Source organism: Microtus pennsylvanicus, chromosome 4 (assembly GCF_037038515.1).
Source record: "Microtus pennsylvanicus isolate mMicPen1 chromosome 4, mMicPen1.hap1, whole genome shotgun sequence".
Classification (NCBI taxonomy): domain Eukaryota; kingdom Metazoa; phylum Chordata; class Mammalia; order Rodentia; family Cricetidae; genus Microtus; species Microtus pennsylvanicus.
In genome coordinates, this window is record NC_134582.1 from 12,732,264 (window position 1) to 12,758,348 (window position 26,085).

The window sequence follows — 26,085 nt, forward strand, 5'->3', positions numbered from 1 at the left end:
CAGAAAGTGTGCCAGCATTTGATCAGTGTTTCATCACAGTAGGAAGTTAGGGCCATACCATGGCCCAAACTATAAAAAACCTGTTTCCTTTACTAATTCCTGTCTCCAGGGTTTTTGTAACATACTACACAGGGACTTCACATCCTGTAAAACCAGCCAAGCTGTGCAAAAAACTCTGTGCCAAAAAGCTAAAATAAATCTTTACTTTTTTTAAGTTGGTAATGTCAGGTATCATGCCATAGCAATGAAGAATTGACTAGTATCCAAACAAAGAACAAATTTATTTGAGGGAATAAAATTATGTCTAGTAAAGAATATAAACTCAAGAGAATAAAAGTTTATCCTTTACTTAAAAGGTGTAGTTAAAAAATACCAAAAGACCCAGAAAACATACATTAATGTTTAATAAACTGTAGTGGAAGCTTGCCAGGCCAAACCCTGCGCATGGGGTGAATTTTCTGAGACAGAGCTTGATGTTCCGAGAGGATCCCCTTGATCCTGTCCAGACAGTCTTGATTTGCCGCCACCCCTGCTTCAAATTCCAGGCGTTCCTCTTCCTTCGCTGCTTCCAGAGCCTGCTTCTGGTAGGCAATTTGCATCCGAAGTTGATCCCTATACTCTTTAGCCAAAACACAGCGCCTAAGGTTTTAAAGATAACAAAGGAGAACATTAAAAGTTACCATTTGGATTTATTTATAGCATTATCATTAAATATAATACTTCCATGAATAGGAACACGACAATATCACTTAGAGACCGAGAAATGGGATTGCTTTTGGTAGGACTGCCATTTTTACTATGTTGATCCTACCATTCCACGAGCATGGGAGATCTTTCCATTTTCTGGTATCTTCTTCTATTTCTTTCTTCAAAGGCTTAAAGTTTTTGTCAAATAGGTCTTTCACTTCTCTGGTTAGTGTTGCCCCCAAGATATTTTATGTGTGGCACCACCACACCTGGATTTGTTTCTGTACTGATCTTGTGTGGCCTTGAACTCACAGAGATCCATCTGCCTCTGTCTCCAAAATCCTGGGATTAAAGGTGTGTGTCACCACTGCCTGACCTCTAATGCCCTTCCAATCTTTAGGTGAACTTTATTAAAACACAAATAAAATATCACTATAAACATCTAGGCACCAAACACATGGGCACCCAAGTTCATCAAAGAAACACTACCACAGCTTGAATCACAGGTTGACCCTCACTCACTAATAGTGGGAGACTTCAATACTCCACCCTTGCAAACAGACAGGGCATCAGACAAAAACTAAGCAGAAATGCAAATAAGACCATGCTTACTCCAAGATGGCCACACCTCTTAATCTGTCTTGAATTCCTTGGTTGCAAAAACAAGAAAAACCAGATTTTTGAGATCATAACTGGCCTTTGCTGACACAGTCTATTTCCCAAGATAGTCTGTCTTGCTTGAACAAACAGTTCCAGGAAGAAGGGACCATTGCAACCTGTATGTACCTTCATCATAGTTCCTACTTCCTCACCCCCAAGCCCATCACCTGCCCCTATAAAAGATTCCAGCCAGCTCTAACCTCCCCCTCCCCCCCCCCCCCCGCCTCCAGGCAGCCCTTTCATTCCATTGGGAGAGAGGCTGGCCCTTGCTGTGTGTGCTAATAAACCCAGCTCATCTGTTGAGGTCAGATTCTTGTCTCTTTACTCTGTACTTTGGTCAAAATCTAACAATCCAGGAATGTCCTCCTGGCCAAAGCTCTTGGAGCAGCAGAGGAGAAATTAGTCTCCTGGAGAAAGACATACAACGTGTTAGGAAGACTTTCAGGAAAGACCTTCCCTTCAATTAAACCTTACACTCAAGTCTGAACTCCTGAAGATGGACTTGAGGGGTAGCTGGGTCTCTGTGTCCCTTTTCCCAATGTGGCCCTCATTCTATGAATTTCTTTTGTTTTCCTGCTTTTAACTATTAATTTAACTTTGTAAATTGTCTTATACAGGCTAAATGGTCAAACCTACATTGTTGGGGCAAAAGCTGTGACCCCAAATCTCGTAACAATCAGACGAGATGGGAGATACCTCAGTGGAAAAGAGCATCAGCCATGCAAGCATGAGACTGAGTTTAGTTCCACAGCACCCACGTAGAAGCTGCGCATGGTTACACACGCCTGCAGTCAGCCTAGTCAAACAGCTAGCATCTGATTCAGCAAGAAGCACCGCCTTAAGGCAGTAAAGTGTGGAAAGAGATAGAGGAGGCATACTTGAGTATTGACATATGAACATGAACACATACTCTCACACACATTCACATGCATGCACAATACAAACCCACACACCCACACATATATACTACCTGAAGCTCATGAGACAGCTACCTGGTCTACGCAGCGAACAAGAAACTGCCTCAAACTAGGTGAAAGGGCAGAACTGACCTCCAATGTCCACAAGAGCCTGTAACATACCCATGCTCACACATGGACACACATATACATCACACGTAAAAGGTTAACAATTTGAATCTTACAAGGTGTTCATTTACACCTACACTTTACATTGACATTCTAGCACTGAAAAGTCAGAGGCAGGAGAACCTCACAGGTTTGAGGTTAGCCTCTCTCTATAGAAACTCCAGACTATCCAAGACTATATAGCAAAACTGTCTCAAAACAAAAACATAAACAAAAAAAAAATCTCAAACAAATGAATAAACAAAAAGACTTGAACTTGCCAGCTGTGGTGGTACACATTGTAATCCCAACACTCAGAAGACTAAGGTAAAACTGTCAGTTAGAGGCCAGCTTGGGCCAGGTGGTTGTGGTGCACACCACACAGCACTCAGGAAGCCAGGCAGAAAGATGTCTGTGAGCTCAAGGACAGTCTGCTCTACAAGTGAGGTCCAAGATAGCCAGAAAAACACAGAGAAACCCTGTCTTGAAAAACCAATTCCCTACCCCGAAAAAAGAAAGAAAGAGAGAAAGAGGGAGGGAGGGAGGGAGGGAGGAAGGAAGGAAGGAAGGAAGGAAGGAAGGAGGGAGGGAGGGAAGGAAGGAAGGAAGGGAGGGAAAAAGGAAGGGAGGGAGAGAGAGAGAGCAAGCTTCCTGATAGAGGTTAAGAATATAAAGAAAGGATGAGGATAACCATCTGAAAACTTTGCCATAACCCCCAAAATGGAAAGGGAGGGAGGGAGGGAGAGAGGGGGGGGCACCAGATCTCATTATAGATGGTTGTGAGTCACAATATTGTTGGCACACGCCTTTAATTCTAGCACTCAGGAGGCAGAGGATGGATCTCTGTGAGTTCTACCTGGTCTACAGAGCGAGTTCCAGGGCAGGCTCCAAAGCTACACAGAGAAATGTTATGGGACAATGATCTGTACAGTGTAAAGATTTGTCACTTGTATTGGATTAATAAAGCACTAATTGGTCAGTAGCCAGATAGGAAGTATAGGCAGGGTGACCAGGCAGGAAGTATAGGTGGGGCAACCAGAATAGGAGAATTCTGGGAAAAAGAAAGGCTCAGTCTGCAGTCATCACCCAGACACAGAGGAAGCAAGATGAGAATGCCTCACTGATAAAGGTACCAATTCTCCACGTGGCTAACACAGATAAGAATTATGGGTTAATGTAAGATGTAAGAATTAGTTAATAAAAAAGCCTGTGTTAATGGGCCAACAAGTTTATAATTATGTAGGCCTCTGTGTGTTTCTTTGGGAATGGATGGCTGTGGGACTGGGCAGACAGAAACTTCTGTCAACAGAGAAACTCAGTCTCAAAAAAAAAAAAAAAACAAGAAAAAAAAGAAAGACAGAAAGAAAAAGGAAGGAAGGGAGGGAGGAAGAAAAGAAGCATTTCTCCTTGTGTGGGAGGCATGGAGGCTCTTATACTCACAGATAAACACTAGAGGAATCAGGAATATTAAACATAGGGCTGTCTCTTCAAAGGGAGAGATGTATGATCTGTTTTGTGCCCAGGGGTTGATGTGGTTAGTAGCCTGGTGATCTTTGAGCTATCTGTATGGCTGAGACCACACTGGATCCTCCCCCACATCCTGATTATGAGCTTGTTTGTCTCAGTCAATTTAGAACCCAACTTTACTGAAAATATCACTTGTACTATACAAAGAATTTTGATGTCTTAAGCTTTATTGTGCACATGGAATTCGTTAAGAATCACCAGTAAACTTTTAACAAATCATACTGTGTTTAAATATATCTAAAATATACTATTTGGGGTCAGACTCTCAAAGTTTGAACCAACAGCGGCTCCGGAATCATGCTGAACCACACTGACATCTTGCCTCCCATGTGTTACAGAACTAGAAATACAACTCACACTACTAGCTTTTTTTTTTAAGTTCTTGTAAATTAATGTTATTAGTCAAGATGCTCATCTGGTCGGGCAGTGGTGGCACACGCCTTTAATCCCAGCACTCGGGAGGCAGAGGCAGGTGGATCTCTGTGAGTTCAAAGCCAGCCTGGTCTACAATAGTTAGTTCCAGGACAGGCTCCAAAACTACAGAGAGAAACCCTGTCTTGAGAAAAAAAAAAAAGAAAAAAGATGCTCATCTGGCTTAATAACCAATGTGTATATTCAGACCCACAATGACAGTGGAACTTAATTTCACCAGCACAATTTGTGCCTATTTTTATATGAAATTGGATTAATTGCTCTGAGGGTCTAAAAGCACCAGTGAAGCATTAATATAAAATAGTATCAGTAACATATGGATTAATGGTGCGGTATCCTTGTGTTAAAGATAATATTTTTCTACATAAGAAGTGATAAGAAAGAGAATGAACAAGATCATACCTGGCAAAATTCTCCCTCTCTTCACAGTTAAGTTCTTTCAGGCCTTCATTTATGCGCTTTTGCTGCATAGCTAATTCTTCTTGTTCTTTGGCTTTTCGTTGCACTAAGAAAGGCAAGAGGAATTACTTGACAATTTTTTTTTTCAAGCAAGACTTGCTGATATTTTTCTGGGCACTAAAGACATATTGCCTTCGGAATTGTTTGGGATCCCTGGGATAAAAACATGGTAGAAAGAGAAAACTGACTCCAACAAGTTGTCTTCTGACTCCACATGTGCCATGGTGCATATGTGTGCACACACATACACACAATACATACATACATACAATTAAAATTATTTTTTAAAACAAAAGGAAAAGAGAAGCACAATCCAGGCATGCGGCTGTACACCTGCAGACCAAGGTACAGGGAAATGGATGGAAGCATATCACTTGAACTCAGGACGTTGAGGCCAGCTAGGTAACATAGTCTGACCCTGTCTCAAAAACAGAAGGGAGAGGCATTTCTCTCCAGGAATAAAATTTCTTATCCACTGTAATCCACACGGATTTCTTCTCATCATTTTGCCCTGAAAACTTTGATTGGTCTTTTTACAAGAGATTAAAATCTCTCTTGGCCAGACCTGCTGATCAGGGAACAGACAAGGTACTCCTTTGGTCATGGTGGATAATTTTTTAAATGTGTTCTTGGGTTCAATTTGCCAGTATTTTATTGAGTATTTTTCCATCAATGTTCATGAGGAAGATTGGTCTATAATTCTCTTTCGTGCTGAGTCTTTATGTGATTTCAGTATCAGGGTAACTGTGGCCCCATAGAAAGAGTTTGGCAATGTTCCTTCTGTTTCTACTATGTGAAACAACTTGAGAAGTATAGGTATTAGCTCTTCTTTGAAGTTCTGGTAGATTTCCCCTGACATTTAAGGAGAACGCACACAGGGAGGGTGAAGCGGTTCCCCAAGGTGTATATTCCTGTGCTCCTAAACCTGCTCTAAGCAGCCTATGGGAAGGAAAAAAAGAAAGTTCTACTTTTCTCTTCCATGATTTATGTCTTTTCAATCAATAGTCCATATAACTGGAAAACTCAAAACCTACCTTTCCCTGAAAAAAGTAAAACACTGGCCCCAAGCTGGGTTGGAAAATTGCTGCTGGATAATGCCACCTGGGTAGAATGGATTCTCCCTCCTGCCCAACCCTGACCTTTTAGAAGGATTAAAGACAGTTACTGAAAAGATCTCCTTTGTCACCCAATTGGCCCCAGATATTAGGAAAAGAAAGTTACAAAAGTTAAAAAAAAAATTAAAGCTATCAGTAGGTCGCAGATGCTGGAGGTGGCTCGGAAGGTGTTTACCAACAGAGAACTGATGGGGACAAGGCCTTTTCCGTGAACCGAAAGCCGCCATCACCTTCTCTGATACTGAGATGGAGCTGGACTATCTCTCACATTAGCACAAATATCCCTGAGCATATGGACAGAAATCAACCCCCAGGACTGGCCCAAGCACCTCCATCCAGATTTAATTTCCATGTGCTTCTATACTCCGACTCCAAAAGGTAGGAGTAAGATAAAAACTGTATTAACATGATATAAGGGATGAACAGACCAGTTGAAGGATTATGGGCTACATCTCCTTGTCATTCTTGTATTATAGCTGGATAAACTAAGGTTGGTTTTCTAATAATCTTGGGCCACCACCCCTCTTCAGTTTCATCTTCTCTAAATTCCTCTGTCTATGTCTGAGTATTTTTTTTAATTTTCATTAGTAGGCCTAAGGTTTGTATCTTATCAGTCAACTTTTCACACAGCTCCTCGAACAAAGCCACATCTAGTCTTTCCCAAACAGTTCCACCAGCTGGGGAGAAAGTATTGAAACATATGAGCCTATGGGGCAATTTTTATTCAAACCCCCATAGAGCCTTTGCCTATCCCACCTGAGACCTTCAGTATGATCTGCTATGGAATAAATGGAATAATCCTTTCGTATACTATGAAGATGTGTTGCTATCATTGGTTTAATAAAGAGTTGACTAGTCAATAGTTAGGCAGGAAAAGGTTAGGAGATCCAGACTGAGAAAACCTGGGGAGAAAGGTAGTACTGCCAGCCATATGTAGAGGGAGCAGGGTGTGTAGAAAATGAGCTAACAATCCATGAGCCCATGTTAGCATGAAAATTAACAAATATGGGTTAATTTAAGTTGCAAAGCTAGTTAGTAACAAGCCTAAGCTATCAGCCAAGGATTTATAATTAATAATAAGCCTTTGTGTGATTATTTGGGAGCTGGCTGGTGGGACAGAAAAGTCCACCTATAATGAGCTTCAGCACAATAAGAAAAGGATAAGGAAAAAGAGGAGGAGGGGGAAAAAAAGAAGAAACAAAGGAAGTTCACAAATAACAAATGCAACCAGCTTCATTCTGGTTTTTTTAGAGAAAATTATATACATATAGAAATGTTGAAGAGAAATTTTCAAAGCTGTAAATAGTTGTGATTTCCTGGGTAGTAGAATTATGGTTGGTTTTGTTTGCTAACTCACCCTAGACATTTAAGGTTTCCATAGTTTTTCAACAAGTTTAACATTTATCAAAGATATTTCCTTCTCACTTACTGAAATTACTGAATTAACATTTTTTGACTGCTGTTATAGTTCCTAAACTGGAGACCCAATCAGCAAAGCCAGGATGAGCTATTCCTGTAGCTCGCAGATCACTTGTGTGGAAATCTAACACACTCTCACAGTCTGCACTGTTTCTTTCTGGCAGAGGCAGAAACCTCAAAGTAGCTACAAACTTGACTCCATGACCAAGCACTGAGTGCGGAGGAGGAAACACATGGGGTAGTGCATGCTCGGCTTCTTAAGCTGAATGTGGCGATTCTACATTGGGGCACATAAATGCAGAGTCATGAAAATGCTGGCAACATTAAAAGGTTTCTGAACATGCAAAATCAAATTTTAATTCAAATTCAAAGGGGTAATGATTTGTTTCTTGATGGGGGAGTGTCATATATCAATCTGTTGATTTCATTGGCTAAGCAATAAAGGAACTGCCTCGGCCCATTTCATTGGTTAGAAGATAGGTGGGAGGAGTAGACAGAACAGAATGCCAGGAGGAAGAGGAAGTGAGGTCAGACTCCGCAGCTCTCCTCTCCGGAGCAGACGCCTCAGGAGAGACGCCATGCTACCTGCTCCAGGGAAGACGCACACCATGCCCCAGCTCCAACCCAGGATGGACTTAGGCTAGAATCTTCCCGGTAAGCGCACCTAGGGGCGCTACACAGATGATTAGAAATGGGCCAGAGCAGTGTTTAAAAGAATACAGTGTCCGTGTAATTATTTGGGGCATAAGCTAGCCGAGCCGGGCAGGCGGCTGGGGTGTTTGGGGATGCAACCCCGCCGCCGCCCATATTACTACAGTTTCTGGAAGTGTTTGCTGGCGTTGCAGCTACTTTCCTGGCACCTTGATTCCAAGTGCACAGCATGCGATTTTTCCCTGCACATAATTCTATACCACACAATGCCAATGAACGCTGCTGGGATCACTGTGGCTTAGATTTGGGGCAACTGTGTGTTATGAATTGCAGTTTATGTACCAAGTTTCTCGTTTCTAAATAAACAAAAATGGTTTCATTATGGCAGACCATAGGGATCGGATGAGGTCGAAGGTGACTGTGTATCACTGGCACAGGTACAGACATGTCAAGGCACAGATGCCTCGGATCTACCGGAACGGAGGGCTTTCCCCTGGTCTGGCTAAGAGGGATGGCAAAGCCGTCCTGTGTGCCAAGTACAGGTGTTGAGGAAAGTTTGGTCTTTAGCTGAAACCAGTGTGTACAGAAATCACCAACCCCTGCTTCCTCCTTCCTGAAGACTGCATCCCAGGACTGCTTGCCTAAAGATCGCCCCCCCGCCTTTGAGATTAGCTCACCTGCCTCCACAAAAGGCCTTATACATAAAAAATAAATAAAAAAAAAACCTGCTGAGTTTTCAGGCTGCTGTTTGCACATCTCCGTCACCGCACGTGGCCCACCCATTGCCAGCTTTTCTATATGTGTGTCTGTCATTTCTTCATTCCCTATCAGTTAGATTCATCACTAAACCATGCAGGTCACAGAAATGGTGCCCTAATAGGGATCCTGACTACGGGGACTTGGCATTGGGCCAGATGAGGGAAGGCTCTTCTGAGAAATGCAGACACATGACAATTAAAGATAAGGGAACCTTATTTTTATGCACTGGGCACCAAACATGGGGCAGCAGAGTTGAAAGATGAGCAATTATATCTTTAGAATTTGAAGGAAGTTATTGGAGGAACCAAGAAAATAAAAATGTCATGTTTCCATAAATTCTTAGACTATGTTCAGGAGACCCAGAAGAGATAGAAAATTTGGTTATTTGAAAAAATAGGAGAAAAGTTAAGGGATAGAAACGTAGCAGAAGGATCCAAACATACTTCCATTTTTACTTCAGGTTTATGGCGTCTTAATGGGATTTTATAAGCTGTTTCCTCACAAAATTGCAGAGTCTGTAAAACAGGGTCCCAGAGGGTGTCTGGCCTTATGCACTTTGCCCCTCGGTTTACAAAGGATTGACACCTCGCCCCCGGAAACAGCCATAGATAGGTAGAGCTGGGGAGCACAACTGCAGTTCCAACAGTGCCCTGGGATCTGGGGAAACATGTCGTGCTGGCCCTGACCTGCCTGGTGCCTTGGTCGCTGACACTGAGAAATATGAACAGGGAGGATGAAGATACCCAGTCTGTGGCAAAATGTAACTTGAGTCTAGGTTGCAATGAGACCTATGGAAAAATAAACTCTCTCCTTTACCACAAACTTTGTTTAGTGAGAGAGATCTGGGAGACGACACTAATGGTTTTAACTGCTTTTCCATATTTGAGTGATTTGATTCAGTGCTTGGCCTACAGCTAAAACCAGTGTGTGCATAAAGTGTCAGCTACATTGTGGGACTGCTTCTTTACAGAGACCCTCTACTCAGATTAGCTAACACACCTAATAAATGTGTGAGGCTCCAGGCTGCTGTCAGTGCGTCTCCATGACAGCACAGGACCACCTCACCCCAGCTTTTCTGTATGTGTCTACAATTTCTTCATCCTCTGTTGCCCCAGTTAGGACAGTCCCTAAACTGTGCAGGTAGTCGAAATAAACAAAGTCTTCAATTATCTTTCTTATTAATATTCTTCAGTTTGTATCAGATCTTTGAATTGTATGATATTAGAATGTTTTATTATTATTAATTATTCAATTAATGTTTGAGTTGCTGACTTAAGTTTTATTTTAAAAGATCAGCAATTGAATTTTCACTTGGGGTTAGGGCAGAACTTCCAACAATTTCTCAAACAGCCTTCAACATAATTCTGCCATTTTGAACTATATGTTTATGTGAAGTTGCATTCTAGTACTGATGTTTATAAAATAAAAACATCAGTCAACTCTGAAAAATATTAAATGTGCAATCAGTCCTGCATTATCAAATATCCAGCCAGGATTAGGCCCCAGGATTTTATTCTTTATGTAAAATAAGCAAGCACATCCATCTCATTAGAATGCAATTTTGGGGGGCTGGAGAGATAGCTCAGTGGTTAAGAGCATTGCCTGCTCTTCCAAAGGTCCTGAGTTCAATTCCAAGCAACCATATGGTAGCTCACAACCATCTGTAATGAGGTCTGGTGCCCTCTTCTAGCCTGCAGGCATACAAAAAGACAGAATATTATATACATAATAAATTTTAAAAATATTTAAAAAAACAAGAAAGAAAAAAATATGTATAGCTATACATTTCACCTTCTGGGTAGGATTTCAACATAACGTTTGAGGAACACAAACATTCAGACCATAGCAATGGGCAATAAAGAAATAGCCATTTCTTTAAAAACAAAACCAAAAAAGAATGCAATTTTGCTTTTATCTTTAATAAATAGTAAAATATCCATCTATCAAAAATTGTTTTAAATTTATTTATGCTATATTATCAATTTATGTTGGATCTGTGCCCATTTTATACACTCATATATATGGGGTTGTTTAACCATTTCCCAAATGAAAGGCTCATGAGTGGGAAACTGTAAGGAGTTATAATCTAGATTCACTGAAGCTATAAGATTGATAGTCTCCAGGAGACTCTTGGAGCATCTCACTGAAAGGCTCTGCATTCAGAGAGCAAGAAGGACACTATGTTGGGTCATCCTCTGGTGTAAGAGATTAATGGAAGATATTGGAGGGAGGGCCTCTTGGTTGTTCTGGTGGCTCAACCCCAAAATAATCACACAGAAACTATATTAACTAAATCACTGCTTGGCCCATTAGGTCTAGCTTCTTATTGGGTAACTCTTACATCATAATTTGACCCATCTGTGCATAACTACAAGGTTGTGGCCTACCGGCAAAGTTTCAGCACATCTATCTCCAGCAGTAGCTCCATGGCTTCTCTCTAAATCTGCCTTCCTTCTCCCAGCATTCAATTTAGTTTTCCCCGCTTTTCTAAGTTCTGCCCTGCTATAGGTCCAAAGTAGTCCTTTATTAACCAATAGTATTCATAGCATACAGAGGGGAATCCCACATCAGGAAGAAATACTAATTTTGATAAAGATAGACAGATACCAACATGGCAGGAACTCTGGGGAGTGCTCAGAGCCCTGTAGTGGTGAGGGGTCCCTTATAGGTTTCAGTGATTCACAGCACACACCTGCAGTCATACTGCCTCTGATTCTCAGGTGTTGGGAATGGGGGGAAGGATGTAGAAAGAATCTTGCATTTGAGAAAGAAATACATGACCTTGAGAGTATAGTATGAATAAGGAGGACAGGCCTGTTGGGGACCAGTCTCAACAAAAATACCACTAGCCATGCTAGGACCATGGAGATTATAGAAATATAAGTAAAGAGTATGAAGATGCAAAAATAATAAATCAGAAAACATAGAATAGTAATGGAGGGGAGTTCCAGCGAATACTGAAGTTGCCCATGTTTAATTTCCAATTGCTTAAAATACCCCGGCCCTAAGAGGTAAGAGTAAGAAAAAAAACTGCATTAACATGATACAAGGAAATGAACAGACCAGTTGAAGGTTGCAGACTATGTTCACAGTTAAACATTCTGTTGCTAGAACAAAATAAGTCATGTTCATACCCTAGACCAAACATTTTGTAGAAAACCACTCCCTGGTGGAATCCAATGTTATCTCCTTGAGGGAACTGGAACCTTAGTTGAATCCTTTTCTTTTGTTTGAGGTGGAAAATACCTACTTCTCTATTCCTGAAATACAAGGTCTGGATATTAACCACACCTGTTGACAATAATCTTGAGAAATCAGAACTCTCTGATCTAAATCTAGGTGGGACATTTTTTTGAGGTGGAAACACAATAACCTTGAAGGAACAGAGGTGAGTTCCAACTCTCTGGCCTTTGGTCAAGGTGGAAAGAGGCTCACATTGTTTGGGCGTCTACACAGGCCCATTTAGTTGGTGTGTATCTGTCATAAAGTTGAGAGTGTGGTAGCCTGGGGACAGTATGTAGAATCAGTTGGAGGGAGAAAGAAGATGCAGCTACAGATAGGCATGATCTGAAAAGTGTATGGTCTGGATTGTAACAAGTTAACAGAATCTGTTACTTAGTAGTAGAGGGCAACTTGGTCCAGGGAGATCCATGTGACAGGGGAAACTCAGCCCACATGTAATTCCAGAAGTCTTGAACTAGAGTTAAGGATAACTGAAGTTTTTATGAAGTTTTATGAACTGCTAAAAGAAAAAAGGGAGCAAACCTCCCCAAACTTTGAGAATGGTCTCTAAATGGAGACCCTTCTGGTCCATCAGTCATCAGAAATGCCAAAAAGTCATAGTTAGAGCCTTGGAGAGAAGGATATACTTTAAATGGGAACACAAATAGCCTTGAGTGAATGAGCCGTTTGAGCTGACTTTACCAGACACCCAGAATTTCTCAGGGTTCAGTACATTACAGGTTGTTAACAAAATGACCTGTGCAAAGTGATGGAGGGAGAGAAACAGCTTCAGAAAGAAAACAGCAACAGATGAAAGGGCAGAGGAAGAGGCAGGAGTCTGCCTTCCACCATCTTTTATAATTATCAAGGTGAACAGCACTCAGCGTACACATGACTCTTCGACCTTGAGAACACCTCCCCTGGAACTGGGCATGTGAACGTGCTAGGATGGGAAGTTTCTCATTCATTTATGTCTCCAGTTCTAATTAGATAAGAATTGAAAAAGCAGGGGTCTTAGTACTTGCAACATTCATGGTATTTCATGGTTACATACTTTAAATATTTTGGTTGTTAAAATAAGAGCATGGGAGAAGAGGGTACAGGGGGACAGTGGGAAGAGGGGAAATGAGAGCACAATATAATGCTATGTGTCTATTAAATGTCACAGTGAAACCCATCATTTTGAATTAAATGCTAACTAAACAATTAACTTATAAAAAGGAAAGGCAAAAGATAAGAAGAATATAAAATGGTTCCTTACATTTTTCTTGAACTTGGAGTTTTCTTGTACACATGACTTCATTCATGAGTTGCTTCCTTGCTTCCCTTTCAAGGGCCAGCTCCCGATCCTTCTCAGCCAACTTCTTTGCCTTTATCTCCTCTAGTATCCTATCTAGTTCTTTCTCTTGGGCTTTTTCTTCCATTCGTAGCTGTATTAGATAGTCATTGTATATCTTTTGTTCTCTTCCCATGTCTTCCTACATAGCATAAAATTTAATTCATGTTACAGCAACAAGAACAAGTTTATATTTTTAATACTTGGTATCTTAGGGTTTTTATGGCTGTGAAGAGACATCATGACCATGGCAACTCCTATGAAGAAAACATGTAATTGAGGTGGTGGCTTAGAGTTTCAGAGGTTCAGCCCATTATCATCATGGCTGGGAGCATGGCAGTGTGCAGGCAGATATGGTGTGGTAGCTGGAGCTAAGAGTTCTACATCTTGCAGGCAACACGAAGTCAATTAACACACCAGGAAGTATCCTGAGCATAGGAAATCTCAAAGTACTCTCCAACTGTAGGCAGAGGCTGCTTGTTTGTTCCTGGCCACCCAGACCCAAAATAACCACACAGAAACTATATCAATTAAAATACTGCTCAGCCTATTATCTCAGATTTCTTATTAACTAACTCTTACATCTAAATTAACCCATTCCTATTATTTTGTATTTTACCATGAGGCTTATGGTTTACTGGTAAGGCTCTCCAGGGTCTGCCTTCTTCGGCAGCTACATGGTGTCTCTTTGACTCTGCCTACTCTCTCTTTATATCTCTTTCAGTCTGGCTATATTCTGCTTGGCTGTAGGCCAAAGTAGCTTTATTCATTAACCAATAAAAGCAACACATATACAGAAGGACATCCCACATCACCCCGCAGTGACACACCTCCTAGAACAAGGTCATATCCACTCCAAGCAAGTCACTCCCTATGAGATTATATTCCAACTACCACATATGGTAATTTATTTGTTATGTGAGTGTGTAATGTGTTTGAGTGGACACATATGTGCCATGGTGTATGTGTGTGCACACTTGTGTTGGGAGAGGAGGATCAAAGGACAACTTTCAATAACAGGCTCTGTCTTTATACCTGGGGATAGAACTCAAATCAACAGGCTTGATATTAGACTCCTTTACCTGCTGAGTCATCTTGATAACCCCAAGGGCAGCCTAAAAGGCAGTCTTCTAAAAGGTCTCATCCTAATCTTGTGGCGCTATATACTAAGCATTCACTGATACATTATTATGTCTGGGATTTACTTCAAAGGACTCAGAAGTATATTGTATACAGGTATAGACAAGACAAGAATGGACTTTCAATGAAATTTGCTAAAAAGCTTGTTAAGGACACAAGGGGGCCCAGACATTCTCTGAATCTTTTTTAAATGTTTGACAGCACATTTTTGAGTAAATTGATTCAAATTCTTTCTCAAAGAGTTTCCTAAAGCAGTTACCAACACACTTTCAATGGGAATACTGCTACTCTACAATGGAATATCAACAGGAATGACCTAAATAACCCAGAAAGAAACATTTCACTAAGAGACTAAGTGAGGGCAAAAAAGAATGTAAAAACACTGCTTAACATCATTAACCATTAGGGAAATACAAATTAAAGTCATATGAGCTATTTGGCAACATGTGCCATAATAAAACAAAAAGAATGACAATATCAAATGCTAAAGAGAATGTGGAGAAACTGGGGTGCTCATGCATTGCTGGGGGACTAAAGCTATCTTTTATAGTCCTACCTCCCTTCCTCCCTTCCCTTCCTTCCTTTCTCTGTTGGAAACTGAGCTCAGGGCTTTGTACCACAAAGCACAGAGAAAGTAACTGCCCATAGACTGTCAACTCAACAGTCAATCCTGACTGGCATTTAGTAGGCACTAAACAAATGTCTTACTTTCTTTTGCTTATTCTTATCTGCCTCCTCTTGCAAGTTTTGAAGGGCCCTTCCTACAAGCTTCATATTCAAGTCCTGCTCCTCTTTGTACTCCTGCCGCATGGACTCTATCTTGTCTTCCACGGCTTTTTTCAAGATGTTCCTAGTTTCCAATTTTGTCTTCCATTTCCGGAGCTTCTCTTGTTCATTCTCTAGCTTAACTTGTGCATTGTTCTGCTCCTAAGGAGGAATAATGAAGATGAATCAGCGTAGTTAAGCAAGCTGTAGTAAAGAGGCTGTTTGTTTGTCCTGGCCACCCAGAACCAAAATAATCACACAGAAACCAAATTAATTAAATCACTTCTTGGCCCATTAGCTCTAGCTTCTTATTGGCTGACTCTTACACATTAATTTAACCAATTTCTATTAATATGTGTATTGCTACATGGCTGTGGCTTACCGGCTAAAGTTCCATCCAGCTCTGGTGGGGCTACATGGCTTCTCTCTAACTCTGCCCTTCTTTCTCCCAGCATTCAGTTCAGTTTTCCTGGCCTAGCTCTGTTCCCCTATAGGTTGCTATAGGCCCAAAGAAATTCCTTTATTAACCAATGATATCCACAGCATACGGGGGGGTGGGGAATCCCACGTCACCTCCCCTTTTCTGTTTAAATAAAAAAGGTTTTAATTGTGACATAGTAAAATTACATATACTTTATCTTTTATCATAACTAAGGAAAATTCTAACTATAAATTATTCAACTCCATCAAAGACTTCAGAAAGATATAACATTACCTAAGTAAACAGGATGTGCATTGTAAGCAACTTCCTAAACTCTAGAATTGACAGAGACATCTTGCTGCCTCGACAGTCACCCAAAGTTTCTTCTGTACCATTGGGGCATCCATCTTCAGCCTACAGTTCCATAGTATCTAGTAGACTTTTCCACAAAGCAGGAAGTTTCAAAGACAGTTGAAAAAACTATATTGGCAGTATTCAGTCACATTTTTCTGTGTCCTGCAGAATGTCTGGTAGACCTTTTCAGGAAGCAGGAACCTTGAAGGCCCATCTCACCTTTAATCAAGTTCAGTAGTCATTTTTCTGCAGGTCCTGCATGTCCAGTTCATCAAGCAATTCAGGCAAGAGCAGTTTCTTGCCCAAATGGCTAACCAACTTTATAAGGAGCCTCTACAAATGCCTGTCCATCTTCTTCTTGAAGTAGATTGGTGCTGCGAGCAGCAACTGTGTCTCATTATCATAAAAACTTCTAAATTCTTAAAGCATTTAAATGCCATATTCTGAAGGTCTCTGAATGATTTGAAGAATACCTAACTGGAATATATCTCTATTAACCTATATTCTTAATTATACATTACATTTTTAAATGGATTACATAATTAATCAAGAGCAGAATTATACATATAACAAGATTAACTTTAAATTTGCATCAATAAACCAAGATCCATACCAATTCAAATCTTTATAGCATATCCCCTTTTAAATAAGAAGAAACATTTAAAACAATATTTGGGAATGTGGGTTTAGTACTCTCCACACTACTTTTTGTTGTTTATTGAATGAAATAATTTTGGGGGGGTATTCAAGGCAACCTTTCATGGGGTCTTGGTCCATCAAGCCACATTAGTCTAGAAGGATTCCATAGGTTCTCATCCTTTGTGGAAACAAAAGAAGAACCTCTTTTCCAAAGCAACATATCCTTAGACTCAAATATTAAAGTCAAGATACCTTTACGTTGGTTTAGCTTAGCAGCCTGTACAATGAAATGTCTTTCTGTACTTAGCTCCTTCACAGTCAAAAAATTCAAAGAAGACACAATATACATAATCCATACTCTGTGAATGTTCCATCTTTATGTGGCTTATTTATTTTTACTCTATTTTACTTCCTTTTATAACTCTCTATACTCTTTTTCTTCTCTCTCCCAAGCCTATGTACATCTATCCAACACTGTGACCCATTTAGAGGTCTTTTATGTCTGAATCTGTCCTATTGTGTATCTGTAATTCTTTACTATCTAGGGGTGTTTCTAGAAATGCTAAGTGCTCCTTAAAAAATTAAGGTGCGCCACTGCTGGGGAAATATGGCACTGCCTGCTTGCCCCACCCAGTTTAGCATGGCGGAGCTGCTTGCTGTCTCCGAGAGCCATGCACAAAATGCCCCATTTCTAGACACATTTGTTGTCACCAAGCAAGCCATAACACGTTGCTCACAAGCCCCGTCCTAATGCTTGGCCTCCTGAAAGAGCCAGAGGTTGCACTGGCAGCAGGGCCAGAAAGCTGGCATTTCAAAATGACACAGCTCTTTTCCTGCTAATGCTGAGTCAGGAAAACCTCTCTTAAAGGAGCTGCAGCATGCCACCAGCAAACAGCAAGAAGCTGTATTAAACTCTGTATTTTTATGTCTAGAATTCCTTTTCAAGTCCTCTCATGTTTTAAGTGGATTTTAGTTGGCCAAATGGGAGTTAGAAAAAAGCCATGGAGCCACTGCCAGCGACAGATGTGCTGAAACTTTGCTGGTAAGCCACAACCTGGTGGTATGCACAGATAATGGAGATGGATTAAATTAAGATGTAAGAGTTAACCAATAAGAAGTTAAAGCTAATGGGCCAAGCAGTGATTTATTTATTTATTTATTTTCCAAGCAGTGATTTAAATAATATGGTTTCTGTGTGATTATTTTGGGGCTAAGCAGTTGGGAACCAACAAGCACCCTCCTTACTACACAAAGCAAGTGAGTTAATGCATTTTCTCTACATTGGTGAGCCTAAAGGATTTCTTAGAAATATATACACACAGCTGCATCTAGAGGGATTGTAGAAATGGAGCTTGCTTTTTAATAAAGCTGAGCCAGAAATAAAGCTTTACAGGAATTGTTGTGTGTGTGATTGTAAAGTGATAAGTAGGTGTGTATCCAAAAATGACCAAAAAAAAAAAAGTAAATGTAAATGACCTTTGACCCCAAGTACTAATCACTCACCACTGTGCTCAACATGCCAGCCCCCACTCTTCCCGGGCCATATGCTTCTATGCACACCTGTACATCTAGACTTGAGTGTACTGCTAAGAAACAATGATACTTCAAAGTGGAAATATGCTTAATGGACCAGCCCCTAGCTCCAAGTCAGAAAACTGTATTAGCCAGTTGGAAACTGCTACATTCATGGAACCCATCACCACATCACAAGCATGTGAAAGGGCTCACCAGGAAGCGGGCCTCCTCTTCCTTCATCTGCCTGGCTGCCTGCCTTTGTGCCTGCAGGCTAGTGACCTGAGCATCCAGCCCCAGGCGTGTGTTTTCCACCAGCTCCCTCTGTCTTTTCTCTTCTTGAGCTTTTCGCATTTCCTTGGCTAATCTGTCTTCCTCCCAGAGCTTTGCATACATCTGCTCTTCCACCAGCTTCTGCCTCTTCAGCTCCTCGTTGAATGCTATCTGTGCCTCCCGTTCCTCAATCACCTTTTTCTCATGGATACTGACCAGTTTACTGCGGAGCTCCTCACAGCGTTCCCTGGATGGGAAATTTAAAAAGGCAAACCCAGCATTTCACAGTGCTGTGTCTAGGCATACATTTACACAGTAATGCATAGGAGAAAGGGAAGTCAGGGCAGCCCAGACGCAGGCCACCTGGACAGAGGAAATGTGAAGAAACCACGGGGAGGGAGGCAGGTTCCAGAGAAGGCCACTAAGATCAGCCAGAATCCGCTGCTCTGCCATCTCCTGTGTGACTTTGGATCAAACGTTTAACTTAGATGTGTAGTGGTGCATGCCTTTAGTACCAGAAAGCAGAGGCAGGCAGATCTCTGTGAGTTCGAGGCCAGCCTGGCCTACATAGTGAGTTCTGGGACAGCCAGAGCTACATAGTGAGACCCTGCCTCAAAAAGAAAACAAAACAAAAGGAGTGAACTTATGTTGGCCAGCTGCCTCACCTTTAAGATGCCTGGTCTGAATTTAGTCCTACCAGCTGTTCCTGCATCCTGTGCTCCTTGCTCACTAGAACAGTTTACTCCTCCTATCAGCCTCTAGAGCGGTGCTTCACAACCTTCCTACTTCTGTGACCCTTCTTAACACAGTTCCTCATGCTGTGGTGACCCCCAACCAGAAAATTATTCTTGTTGCTACTTCCTAACAGTAATTTTTCTACTGTTAGAAATCGTAATGTGACTAAATGATACGCAGGATGGCTGATGTGCAACCCCTATGAAAGGGTTGTGCAACCCCCAGAGGGGTTGAGACCCACAGGTTGAGAACCACTGCTCAGTAGGAAGGATTAGGGCAGTGTATTGTTAATGGAAATTCTAAAGAACCATTGTCAGAGGCAGAGTTTTCATGGTTCTCTGAACCACATCTCAATCTGATTTTGCTGTTTTCTCATCCTGTTTTGGAAGTGCACTGAAAATGAACTCTTGTATTACCTTTGTATTCTACCAGTTAAGTGAGAACTTACTCCTAGACCATCTGGTCCTGAACACAGCTTAACATGCTCAGGAACTTGAGAACCTAACTGACATTCACTTTCCTTAAGTCAATCAACATAGTATCCAATCAAAAGTTTGACATAAGTCTCAAAAATATTTACTGAAGGCAGGCGTGTGGCAGTCCTAGCACTTGGGAGGCTGAGGTAGAAATATCTTGAATTCAAGGCCAGCCTGGGCTACACCATGAGTTCTGAGCTAGCCTAGATTACAAAGTTAGACCTTTTCTGAAAAATTAATGAATTTTGGCTGGAGAGATGGCTCAGCAGTTAAAGCAATGGTTGTTCTTGCAGAGGACCCTAGTTTGATTCTGGCACCCACATGGCTGCTCACAGCTGTCTGTAACTCCAGTTCCAAGGCCTTCTTGGGAGCTAGGCACACATTTACATCCATGCAGGCAAAAATGATCATAAACAAAAATAATTAGTCTATTTATTAAATAAATTTTTAAAAGGCTAATAGCTATGTTTTAAACCCTTCCAGGAAGAATATTGAACTTTTCAAATCCCTTCTGAGACTGAGATCTTAAAATTAAAAGACATATGAAACTAATAATCATATCATGTGACAATCACTACATTTAAGGACTCGAATAAAAAAAAAGACCAAAATGAAGAAACCACCTGTGAAATTTATTAGCTGCCGGGCAGTGGTGACACATGCTTTTAATCCCAGCACTCAAGAGGCAGAGGCAGGGGGATCTCTGTGAGTTAGAGGCCAGCCTGGTCTACAGAGTGAGTTCCAGAATAGGCTCCAAAGCTACCCTGTCATGAAAAACAAAAAAAAAAAAAGAAAGGAAGGAAGGAAGGAAGGAAGGAAGAAAAGAAAGGAAAAAAGAAAAAAAGAGAAATATGATAGCATTTTTAAAATATCTGTTTTTATTATTTTTTAAAAAATCATATGTATATATTTCTGTCTATATGCTAATATGTGATGTGAGTACAGGTGCCATTGGGGTCCAAAAGGGGTCATCAGATCTCTGGAGTGGGACTTACAGATGGTGTGAGCCACCAGATCAGTGCACTGCAAAGAGAACATGGGGCTTCCGCAAAAGCAGCACATAGTTCCCAACCCCATGGTAGCAATGCCCTTAATGCCTGTCTCTTAGGCATATAAGAGGCAGTGAAACTATAATTACAGAATAAAACCTATAGCCCTAGGAAGAAAGAGAAATCATGGGGACTGTTCTGGTGGAAGCTTCGCCTACGCCCCCTCCCCCATCTCTCTCCAAACCCTACCACATCTCAAAAAGCCAGTCAAATGATGACTACTCCCACAGGGTACTTAAACTGCCCCGCAGAAAACAGACATTGTTGGCAGAGGCTGCTCATTTGTTATCTGACACCCAGACCTAAAATAATCACACAGAAATTGTATTAATTAAAATATTGCTTGGCCAATCACATAGGTGAATTGCTAGCTAGCTCTTATATCTTTTTTTTTTTTTTTAAAGATTTATTTATTTATTATGTATACAGTATTCTCAGTACTCTGCTTGCAAGCCAGATCTCATTACAGATGGTTGTGAGCCACCATGTGGTTGCCGGGAATTGAACTCAGGACCTTCGGAAGAGCAGGCGGTGCTCTTAACCACTGAGCCATCTCTCCAGCCCTAGCTCTTATATCTTAAATTAACCCATTTCTATTCTTCTATATTTTGCCATGAGGCTCATGGTTTACCAGTCTTTCTCTTTCAGCAGCTACATGGCTTCTCCCTGACTCCACCTGTTGGACCCTGAAGTCCAACCACTGAGGAGGAGTTGCCCCAACTCTCACTGCAGTTGATGTAAAAGCAAGAGCATTTAATTCTGTTGCCACAGGGTCTTTCAGCATTCGAGAAGCCAAAAGACCCCGAGTAGCTGGTATAGGCTATTTTTATAGAAATAGAATGGGAAATAAAGGGGGGGGGGAAACCTGGGGGTTATTTTTCAACTATTATCATTGGCTTATTCAAAGGGCTACTGGACTGACCCAGGGCAGGAGAGTGGTTGCCAGATCAGGGGGGTAAGGGGGAACATCTGTGGGTCATTGTGACCCTATTTCAGGGACTGAGTCAACACATCAGGAACTGAGGCAACATTCTAAGGGTTATCTTTCCCCAGTTCCAGGAACGGAGCTCTATTTGGAGAACACTCACAAGGACTCAGGGAGATGAAAAGTTCCCAACATCTCAGTACATGCATGTGTAGTTGTTAGGTCCTTGGTTCCCAGGGGAGGGGTGCACTAAGGCTGAGAGGCCTTGGGAATGGCCTCAGAGTTGTCAGAAATGGCTTTAGAGTTATCTTAGAGTTCTACACACTTACTCTCTCCTTCTCTATCTGCTTGGATTCCCTCCTTGCCCTACTCTGTGCTGCAATAGGCCCAAAGCAGATTCTTTATTGACCAATGGTATTCATAGCATACAGAGGGGAATCCCACATCAAGATGTGGTTTTTCGGTCTCCGTGTCTCTCTCCTGTCTCCTCTCTGGGAGGCTGGAAACTCATCCGATAGACCTGGGCTTTTTCTAGTGTGGTTTCCTTTGATCTGATTTGGGTTGCTGCATCAGCGGAGAAGCTTACTGGATGCAGAAACTTTTCTGGAGATTCCACCAAGAGGCTGTTTTCCCCCCACCAGCCCAGGGACATGCAGTGGGAGCAAAGAATCAACATTCCTCCATTTTGTCCTCTGCCTCCATCTTGTGTCTTGTATAAGCTATTTCCCATAAAAATTCCAGTCCTCAGAAATGGCTAGAGGCAAAAGTAACAGGGTAGCCATCTGGAAAGCACAGATGACTGCAGACTGTCCCCACCAAAGGTCAGCCAATAAGTAAACTGGACAAGCAACAGGTGAGATTTGAAAATAAATTGTCTGCAAAGTCCCTAGACTATCACCCCACACTCTGCTAATGTAACTTCTCTGGGTTTTGCCTTAAATAGTACCCTCTAGAAGGATGGGGTACTGTAATGGTCTATCCTGTCCCTTTAAGAGACAATCCCCACCCACTACCCCCTTCCGCCAAGGCAGCAGCAACACAGTTGAGTATACTCATCTTGACCCAGCCTCCCCAGCAGGAGCCACGGTCCTGGCCACTCATTTTATTTCTCGGTCAGTGCCAGATATTAGAAAGAACTTTAAAAAGCTGCAGAGGGTCCCCAAACTCCCATACATCAGTTGGTGAAAATGGCTTTTAAAGTTTCTGATGCCCAAGAAGAGGGACAGACAATGTTGCAGTGGAAGGCTGTGTTCCAAGTCCAAGCTTCACCAGTTGCCCCAAGGTCACTGGGAACCTCACAAAGGAAGCAAAAGAATTTAACCACAAAGCTCCATCCCATCAGAGCTCAGACCAAGTTAATTGCCAGGAGTCTGTTTCAAATGTGACCTGAGGCCACTGACCCTGTCTACCCACAGCCTAGACACCGGAAATCAGAATGCTCCCGTGCAGGCTCATCCTCTATGACATGTTACAGAGGTCCAGCCTCACCAACACCGGCATCCGAGATGCTGCCAGCCTTCAAACTGCTCAGCCTGGTGGAGGACTGATGTAGCCCAGACTTGGTGACTCCCATTGCCCTCTCCGAGCCTAGGGGATGCTGTAGGCAGTGGACAGGTCCACCAACTTTCCACTGGAGCTACTCACTCTGTTTCAACAGCACACTCAGGTCCTACAATACCAATACCCTCTCACCAATTTCTGTCATGCGGTGGACAGGACCCTATCCTTCCCTCTTAAGACTGTCTCTTCCCTTTATTCTTGCAGGGCAATTCTTCTCACATTTTGTCCTGATCATACCTGCCTGCCCCGCTCTCCCTGGGGGCAGAGTACTCCTCAAGCAGCTAGTTCCTAGGACTCCCGAGACCATAAGGGCAAGAACTTCCACTGTGATCCTCACCACCCCTTCCGCTGATGAGCTCCTGACACATCCACGCTGGTACCATTACTCCAGGCTCAAGCAGGCATCTGTCCAGGATACTTGGTCTGTCCAACAGCTGGCACCCTCCATCCTCTGGTTTTTCAAGATGTCCCAATGAAGAGCCTGTCTGATCTTCTTCCTGACATGCTCATCTTTGTCAGTACAGCTACGACAGGCGCTAATAATTATTTTTTTTCCTAGCAACTCGCCTTTTCTGCTTTCTCAAGAAACAAGTGCCTGCCATCTCTAGGATGGCAGCTAACTAAATGCTTTTCCACTCACACCTGCTGAGTGTGCGCCCACCAACTCCCGACCCCTCCTCTCCACATGGTCCCATGTGCTGCAGGAAGCAGCCAAATATGAACTGGCATCCCAAAGAGTCTGGGATGTTCTGGTGGAAGCTCCATCTCAAGCCCCCTCCCCCATCTCTCTCTAAACCCTGCCACATCTCAGAAAGCCAGCCAAATGATGACTCCCTCCCCCAGAGATGCTCAAGACCACTCCCACAGGGTATTTAAACTTCCTTTCCTGGACTAGCAGCAGCAGCTCTGCCATTAGTTCCTTAACTTAACCACCCCACGTTCACATTCTGTTTGTCTGCTCTTCCAATTTATTACCTGAATTGCTGCTCTAATTTTTCAGCTACAAACTCCTGCCTCTCTTTTTCCTTCTTCTCTCTTAACAACTTGGTTCTCTCTCTCATTTTGTCTTTTTTCTCTTCAATGGTTTCTCCTTTTGCTTGCATTTCAGCAAAATAATTATTTTCTTCTGATGCTAAAAGTTCACGTAGCCTGAAACAAACAAACAAAAAACTAAATAATTTCTTCATAAAATTATCATTCCAATTGACTTTCGTTCTTTTGAGTTATTGTCTATGAATTTTTAAAGAAATAAATGATCACTAAGGGTGAGGAAATAACTCAGGAAAACCCTTGCCTTGCGAGCATGAGTTTTGTCCCCAGAAGCCACTTTGAAAAAATAAAAAGAGAATTGTCTGGTGATCCGAGTTTGACCCTGAGACCCACATAGTGGAAGGAAAGAACCAACTCCCCAAAGTTGTCCCCTGACCTCCATATGCACAATGACATTCACTCCTTCCAATAAATAATGTTTTTTTTAAAAAAGGTCACACTGTGTGGTTCTCCACAAAATAAGACCTCAATTTGTGCCATATTTTATTTGCAAATATACAGATAAAATATGAAATGCTTATCTTCAAAATTAGCACAGTGGACAGATTCTAGTTAAAGAAACAAACCCTAAAACAGTATATTCTTTTTCCATCAAAATGTAGTAAATAATAAAATAAGTGTATAAGTAAAGATAATAGCAAACAATAGTTATTGGTTTTACTATAAAAGTCAGGCATGACCTTCATTTGACTTGATTGTTTCATGCACAATCTTAAAACACTTGTGAGCTGAGACATAACAAACTTGCCCAACATAGAAGAGACCCAGGGTTTGATCCCCAGTGCTCAAAGGAAATAAAAGTGAGTGCTTCCGGTGTGCTTCACAGCCTGGGCTACCAGGTGTGTGAGCCTTACTTATTCCGCCGCTCTTCGGTGTTGATGATAAAGCCTTGCATGGCATCCTTGACTCTTGATTGCACAAGACTGTCAAAGTACTTGCGGTCATTGCGCTGGATCCAGTCAACTCTCAGGCGATCCTGCTCATTGGACTTAATGGAAGCCAAAGTAGTGTGATACTTGTGGTAGCTGCGCTGGATTCTTTTCAGATGTTGTTCAGCCTTTTGAGCCTTGGGAGGCTTGGCCCTCTGAAAACAAATGACAGCTGTCACTCACAATAGGCAGAAATCAAGAGCTTGGCTGTGGATAAAAAAAAAATTGTGTGCTGTAGAATATTTTAAGGCATGTTACTTTTATTTATGCTCCAGAACATGTGTTTAATGATGCAAAAGATGTGTTTGATTAAATAAAATTCGCCTAAGGTCAGGAGGCTGAGTCAGCTACTAGCTGACAGGAAGTGGTAGAGAGGAGCCAGGTGGGGAAGGGTTGTTCAGAGGCCCACAAGAGCTTCTGGAGAGATGCCAGGAAAGGAAGTGAACTACCTGCTATTCAGCCTCTCTGAGGAGCAGAATTCCACAACATTTGAATCTTGGGTTCTTTAGAGGGACAGAGATTTAAATAAGTTCCTTTCCTGGCTTTGAAAGAGTCCGTGAAAGACTGAGGGAACTTTGGCTCTTGCAGCCTAACAACAACCGTGTCTTAAAACAGCAATCATTTGGCCAGGCGATGGTGGCGCATGCCTTTAATCCCAGCACTCGGGAGGCAGAGACACCCGGCCGCCCCCACGGCTAGCTTTACCCGAAATAATTACACGGACACTGTATTCTTTTAATCACTGCTTGGCCCTTTAGCTTTAACCCTTACTGGCTAATTCTGATATACCGATCAACCCATCTCTAATAATCTGTGAGCACCGGTCTTACCGGGAAAGATTCAGCCTAAGATCATCCTGGGTGGAGCTGGGGCATGGCGTCTCTCTGAGGCGTCTGCTCCCCGAGAGGAGAGCTGTGAAGTCTGAC

The 26,085-nt window shown here is 42.0% G+C and overlaps 1 protein-coding gene across 1 annotated transcript in view; it reads right to left on the minus strand.

Moving 5' to 3' along the window:
- Positions 1-362: 362 nt before the first annotated feature.
- Positions 363-26,085, minus strand: part of Cfap53 (cilia and flagella associated protein 53) — a 35,354-nt gene continuing 9,631 nt past the window's right edge. Inside the window, exons 2-8 of the mRNA XM_075968319.1 lie at positions 25,085-25,314; positions 24,156-24,329; positions 18,379-18,682; positions 15,180-15,398; positions 13,257-13,473; positions 4,773-4,875; positions 363-639 (exon numbers count right to left, since the gene is read on the minus strand). Of these exons, the coding sequence (XP_075824434.1) occupies positions 396-639; positions 4,773-4,875; positions 13,257-13,473; positions 15,180-15,398; positions 18,379-18,682; positions 24,156-24,329; positions 25,085-25,314 (1,491 nt within the window). The 3' untranslated portion in view covers positions 363-395. The remainder of the gene's footprint in view (positions 640-4,772; positions 4,876-13,256; positions 13,474-15,179; positions 15,399-18,378; positions 18,683-24,155; positions 24,330-25,084; positions 25,315-26,085) is intronic.